The following is a 7,500-nucleotide window of genomic DNA, read 5'->3' as shown; positions in this document are numbered from 1 at the left end:
AGATGGTTGTGATCTGTTTTTTTTTTAGTATTCCAATTCTTTAGTATAATCATATTTTCAATAGTTGTTGAATTATTTTTTCTTTACATTCATCTTTAAAGCATTTAATTTTTGACTTGTGATCTTGATTAGTGTTCAAGAAAAAACATTTTTTTATCATTACCATGGTTCTTTTTTTTGTTTTCCATGCTTCTGAAGTTCTGAGGTTATTCTGTATTATTATAAGGTAATAATTAAATTTTATAATTAGATAGATAAATAAATTTTATTTTATTAAAACTATGATAATTTAGATTTTATCAGCAATGGGATGTCCAATTAGTTGTCAAACTGTGGATGGTCATACTCCTTTGCATCTCGCATCAATGAGGTTTGTTGTAACTTTTGCTAAAAATGTAGTTAGATCTTTAATATTAAACAGTTTCCTTCAATATAAATAAATGAAAAATAATTATAAGTTGTACATCACCATTACTTTTACTTTTTTCATCTAAAACTACTGTCTTTAAATGTTGAATTTCTAAATGTTGAATATCTTAACATCAATTGCATTCTATAAATAAAATTCAAACCTACAGACAAAGATGCCTTTCAATTTAAGATGCTTTAAAATTTATTGTTCGCAAGTTTGTACTATTCTGACCAAAACTAGTTGGCTTAAATGGCTAAGAAAAAAAATAATACTTTTCTCTATAAATAAAGAAACTTTTGTACTGTGCTATCTTACTTATGAATGATACATACAAAGTTACAGGTACAAACAATGGGAGAGGGGAAGTCCAAAATCAGTGGTTTCACAATGTACATATCTTTAGATACTTCCTAATATTCATCTTAAGAGAACAAAATAGTGGTCTTTTTAGGTTACACATTTTCCCTGAAGTAATAAACTATTAAGTTGCGTTGTTTTAAAATTATTTTTACTACCAAACATAAATGTTATATTTAAGTGGACATATTGAATGTGTGAAATGGTTGCTATCTAATCGTGCCAAGATTGATGTTAAAGATTCTGCTGACCGAACTCCGTATGACTTAGCAGTTGAGTACCAACATGATGAGTGCATACAACTTTTAAGCATAATGAGTAAGTTCATTTTCTATTTATTAAAATTTGAAAAATGTATTTTTTTGATTATGTTAATGTATTTTTTAATTATGGTAATGTATTTGTCACTTTAATGAAGATTTATTTACTGCCATGCTTACATTAAACTGAGTCTCTGTGATAGTGTGATGGTGTTGTGTTTACATTAAGCTGAGTCCGTGTGATAGTATGATGCTGCCATGCTTACATTAGGGCTTGTGAAAGTGATTGTTAACCATCATGCTTGCATTTAAGTTACTTTAATATTTCTTAATCTTCATTATTCATTGAAATTAGACACTGTAATAGAGATCTGAATGATTGGTGTTTAATATATATACGTTTTTAAAACCGTTTTTTTTTAAAACGTTTTTAAATATGTTTTATTTTTCATTAAGATAAATATTATATGCTTAATTTTTTAGATAAAGAATTGAAAAGAAAAGATAGCGTGCTGTCAATGTTGAGGGATCCAACTTCATTAAGAGAGATGAGGTTTACAATTTTTAAAGTTTAAAAATTGCATAAATTTTCAAATGTTTTCTTATTGCAATCAGATTTTACTAAAAGATGTAAATTTATTAATAAAACTTAATAACATCTTAATAAATCATTTTAAGCATTAATTGCCATGAAAGTGCGGTATCAATTCAACATACAAAAGGTGCAGATAGTGGAGTTGGTGGCGAAAGCAATGAAGAATGGTTAAGCGATTCTGAGGTAAACAGGAAATATTTTTAAATACCAAGTCATGAATATTATTTATAAAAACATGTTGTGTATCATAAAAATAAGTGTTATTAGTTTTATAATGTAAGTATAAAATAATTTTGACAGAGGCTTAAAGATTTATGTCCTAGAACACATTTTGTTGGCTTAATTAACATTAAAAAAAAAAAAACTTTAGCAAAAACACACCAGTACATTATATGTTATTATTTCTATTGTTCAGTACATTATAAAATTGTAGTTCTATGCTTTAGACCCTTAGGTTTAATAATATATCAATTGATCTCAAAATATAACTGGATAGCGGATTCTATTGTTTTTTCCGAAAAAAGTTGAAGCTTAAATTGGACTCCCAAGATGGCGGCGATTTTAGTTCCTAGCGGTGAAACCGATATACATTTTAAATGGCTTTATCAAACTACGAAAGAAAATAATTAAATAAGCTTATAAATTTGTTAAAAATAAAAGAAAACAAATGAATTTTATAAATATTAGAGAAAAGAAATTATTTTTTTGCATAATTGAATTAATTATTAAATGACATTTACAAATTTAGTTAAGTCTTATGTATAATTTATGTACCTTTTAGTTCTTAGTTACCCAATGCTGTATGCTAGAAGGTTAATAAAATAACAGCATGATAAACGGCAATCATTTCTACCTACAATTTTATATTCTCTATTTTTTGTAGCAAGATGCCATTTTGTACAAATGCTACATGAATTGTTACCTGAGTGCTGTCAGTATACAAAAACTCAGGGGTTCCTTCTAGAATTATATTATACTTGAATTCTATTATTGCATAAACTATTTGAATAAAATATTCTAAAGTGTCACTTATACTGGTAAAAAAAACCCAGGTCTGAATTATAGTTATTTATAACAACTTTTAAAACAAATAAAAAGTAAATAGTAGTTTAAAATAGTAGTTTCTTATAGTTTGAAGAATAATCACTCAATACAATTGAAGAAACAAATGTATGTACTCAATACAATTGAAGAAACAAATGTATAAAAATACATTTGTTTGAAAAAAATGTATTTATATCTTTATATAAAAATGTTCAAAACATTACCTCCTTTTTGAAATATCTCCTTAACTTTAGTTAAATACCCTGCTTACCTGCTGTTAAGTATTATGGTTATATATTACAGCTTGCTGACTTTTTTATATTAATGAACTGTAAATAGCTGATAAATAACTTTATAAATATGTTGTTGAGTTTATTCACATAATAGATTGATTATATGACATATTAAATTCAAGAAAATGATTTGCTAAAGAATACATATCATATCATTAGTCTTAAAGAGATTACTGGTACACAAATGATCTTGTATAATCGAAAAACTGGTTTCATCGGATATTTGGCAGCAATTAAATCTGTTCAAGGTATTTCTTGACTGGGTTGAAAAAGAAGGTTCACCATTAAATTATTTATTAACATGTAAACTCAGTCAAAACCATCTAGAGCTCTTTTTTGGTGCTGTGAGATCTGCAGAAATGTTTAACAGCAATATCAATTGCCAACAATTTACAGCCACATATAAATGACTTTTTATGCAAAGTACCGTTCCATGTTCATATGAAAACTGCAGTTATACAGTTGTATTGTTCATATATGCAGTTGTTCATATGAAAACTGCATATATGAGTTTTATCAGAGATAAAACTCATATATAATATGTTTTAGACAATTCTTTTGGTGATTCCACTACTAAAATATCTTTGACTGAAATTGAATTAATGAGAAAATATGATTTGTTGGAGAGAGAACCAACTGTTAGTGATCACGATAATGCAGATATTCCAAACTGCAACAATCTATTTGAATACAAAAAAACTTTGATCTCATATATTGCATACATAGCTAAAATGACTTCAAAAAAAAAATATCCTCATTAAATGTCAGAATGCACTAGTACTCCCTTTTCATTTAAAACAAAATAGCATTTTAAAATTCAAAGACATGGGAGGTTTGATTAAACCAACCATAAGTGTTATTATCATATACAAAGAAACTGAAAGGTGTTTCCAAATTAATTGGTTGTTTTAATAGATTGCCACTTTCCAAATGAAATAGGAATTCAAAATGCTATTGCAAGTGTTGTTTTGAGATCAGTCGATTTCTCGAAAATATTCATTAAACTAGCTCCTCTTGTTTGACTCAACTATAAGTGATAACAATTTTCCTTGGTTCAGCTCATTTGGCAGCCAAATTAACTAGAAAAACAAATATATATATATATATATATATATATATATATATATATATATATATATATATATATATATATATATATATATATATATGTTTTGTGATTTTAGTAAAGTACAACCAAATAAAATAAGACACAAATAACTATATAAAAAAATTCTAGAAGGAACCCTTGAGTTGTGTGTACTCACAGAGTTTAGCTAATAGTTCATGCAGCATTTGTAAATTTGTGATATCTATTTGAAAAACTAATCTCATAATAGTTTATTTTAAAAAGATATTCAGCGGCCTACCATGCAGTTGTGTTATTAACCTTCTAGCACACAGCATTGGGTAGTTAAGAACTAAAAGGTTCATAAATTGTTCTATAAACAATATTAAACAAATAATTTATAGTAAAACTAAAATTAAAAGAAAGTAAATAAATGAAAAATAAACAAAATATGAATAAAATAATTTCAGTTTTTCAAACTTAAAATAATTATTCGAAAGTTGTTTGGAAATTGTTAACTTGGATAACTACTAGTTTCTTATTTGTTCTTTACTAATGTTAAATAAACTAATTCTTAATTAAAAAAACTGAAAATTTTTATCTATATTTAATAACATTTATTTATCTTTAAAAAAGCAAGATATTATACAAACTTATTGTTTAGAGTATATTTTGTTAAACAATACATAATTTAGAAATTTACATAAATATGTAATTTTGCCTTTTTTTTAAAATTATTGTTATGTAAAACCGAAAATTATATTTATATTTGAGGCATGTACATTTAAAAATATTTATATATGTATAAATGACATAAAAGTTTGTAACAAAAATTTCTTCATTGGTAATCAACCGAAACCGTCGCCATCTTGGGAGGCCAAAACTGGCTTTAAGAACTTTGTCACATACGCTATCCAGCTATATTTTGAGATCAGTGTATATATCCTTGAACATATTTTGGAGCCACGAAAAAGTCATATATAATCATAAATTGAATTTTCAAGGCCAACAATTTTGCAAGAATATATATATTCTTGCAAAATTGTTATATTTATTTTATATATATATAAAATAAATATAACAATACATATACATTTTTTGACTACATGATAAGTATACAATGATACAAATATACAAAAAATGTATATTTATTTATTCAATAAATATACATTTTTTGACATTTTTCGATCCCATGTGTGCCACCCTTAAACAATATTAAATTCAATTTTTTCTCTATATAAACTCTCACAATGACTAATATAAAAATAAAATTAAGCACTCACTGTATTTTTTTTTTCTTAACACTGGAAAAGTAAAAAAGTAGACAAAAAAAAAATGATCTTCCCTAGTTCATAGATCATGGCAACTTTTTTTGCTGATTGAAATAGATAACTTGCAGAAATGGAGCAAACTTCAAACTTGAGTATCTTTATACTAATATCAAATACGGATTCTTCGAAAAAAATTGGAGTGATTGGAGTCTGGCAAATACAAAAAATCCCATAACTTGTGCCCCCCAGCACCAAAAACGCTCAAATATTATTAAATGAAATTTGAAATCTGTCGATGAATATAAATTTAGTTTATAATAATGATAGCATTAAACCTGGGAGCTTATTGCACTCACATTTGGTGCTGGGGGCACAAGTTTTGGGGGTTTTGTAGTTTCCAGGCTCCAATCACTGAGATTTTCTCAATCACCAATAAAACTTTGATACTACTGCTTCCATTATTGGAAAGGAGTTATAACAAGAATGGCATATAAGCTGGGGCAACCACTACTTCTCCTTGCCTGTAGATGCCATATTTTGGAAAGACATACTACCCACTTTATGATATATCCAGGTAGTAAAACGTCTGGTCCAAATAACCAGCTCCTGAAAAACCTAAAATCTTCCTGGAATAATCTTGAAAAAGACACAGTTCCGTTAATAAGGATTCAAACTCAAACAGAAACTTGGATAAATAAACAACATCCTGAGGCTGAACAGTTCTACGGAGATGTAATAGATAAGAGGTTCCTGGTCTATTGCATTATGCAAGATGCATGGCAAAAGCGTTGTATTACCTTAAAATGTATTTACGATTAGAAACCATTCCAAATTTATGAGAAGAAAATATAGAAGAGATAAGTGGTATCGCTATGTTTGTTGACATCTTTTACACTCAGTAGTTTCTTAGAGCAGTATCGCCAACTGCTGCCCCATTTCAGGTTAAAAATAATAATTATAAATAAGAAAACAGCATAAAAAATAATTAGTTAATTGTTTGATTGATGACTTAATCTAATATTGTTAAAATATTGCATTATTGCATAGGATATGAAAGCTCTGTTGCAGATGACGAGGTTCATGGATATAAATCTTCATGTAGCTACTTCAGTATTAAAATCATTTGACAGATACAGCTGGTACCTTGATCCCGCCTTAGTTGTGCTTTAGCAGATAAGCGTTACCAAAACAGAGAAGATAATGCCAAAGCATTGAACAATACACTTCTCGCCAAACCAAATGTGTCTCAACTTAAACGTGTCATGGTCGATAAAGAGCTTTTTCGCTCTCTAGACTTTGGACTAGATCAGCCTCCATCTTTTTGTTGTCTAGCAATTTAGCAATCTTGGCTCATCTTTGATAAGATTGGATATGGATAGGGTAATTTGCAGTGGCTTAAGTTCCCTTCACAATTCTGGAAGTTCAACAATTTTTATCTTGAGTTTGAATCTATTATTAAATCCTATGATGTGGTCAATGATTTGTTTGAGAGGGCCATTAATCTAGTTAAAGAACTGATTGGAAAATCAAACAAAGAAAAAAAGAGACAGGATTTGTTCTTGTTTAGCTATGTTTACAAAAGAAGTAAACAAGAAAAAAGATTTAGCATCGAATGTAACAAAAATCATAATATTTTTGTTACATTCAGTTTCATAACTAAGGCAGGATCAAATTACCAACTGTGTCTGTCAAATGATTTTAGTACTGAAGTAGCTACATGAAGATTTATATCCATGAACCTCATCATCGCAAACAGAGCTTTCATATCCTATGCAATAATGCAATATTTTAACAATATTAGATTAAGTCATCAATCAAACAATTAACTAATTATTTTTTACGCTGTTTTCTTATTTAAAATAATAATTTTTAACCTGATATAGGGCAGTAGTTGGCAATACTGCTCTAAGAAACTACTGAGTATAAAAGATGCCAACAAACATAGCGATATCACTAATCTCTTCTATACTTTCTTCTCATAAATTTGGAATGGTTTCCAATCGTAAATACATTTTAAGGTAATACAATGCTTTTGCCATGAATCATGCATAATGCAATAGAACAGGAATCTCTTATCTATTACATCTCTGTAGAACTGTCATATTAGACTTTAAATTATTAACATTAAAAGTGTTAATAATTTTAAGTCTAATATGACATTGATTTTATTTTTATTTCTTCCCTCTCCTCTTCCGCAGCTCG

General features: G+C 27.6%; 1 protein-coding gene across 8 annotated transcripts in view; it reads left to right on the top strand.

Moving 5' to 3' along the window:
• Positions 1-7,500, top strand: part of LOC100204458 (ankyrin repeat domain-containing protein 31) — a 157,904-nt gene that overhangs the window by 138,079 nt on the left and 12,325 nt on the right. For all 8 annotated transcript variants that reach the window (XM_065791558.1, XM_065791559.1, XM_065791564.1 and 5 more), the window contains 4 exons: positions 294-370; positions 951-1,087; positions 1,513-1,582; positions 1,708-1,807. In XM_065791558.1, the coding sequence (XP_065647630.1) occupies positions 294-370; positions 951-1,087; positions 1,513-1,582; positions 1,708-1,807 (384 nt within the window). The remainder of the gene's footprint in view (positions 1-293; positions 371-950; positions 1,088-1,512; positions 1,583-1,707; positions 1,808-7,500) is intronic.

This window comes from Hydra vulgaris, chromosome 02 (genome assembly GCF_038396675.1).
Source record: "Hydra vulgaris chromosome 02, alternate assembly HydraT2T_AEP".
Taxonomy (NCBI): Eukaryota; Metazoa; Cnidaria; class Hydrozoa; order Anthoathecata; family Hydridae; genus Hydra; species Hydra vulgaris.
Note: the sequence above shows the minus strand (reverse complement) of the source record. Positions and strands in the feature narration are given on the sequence as shown.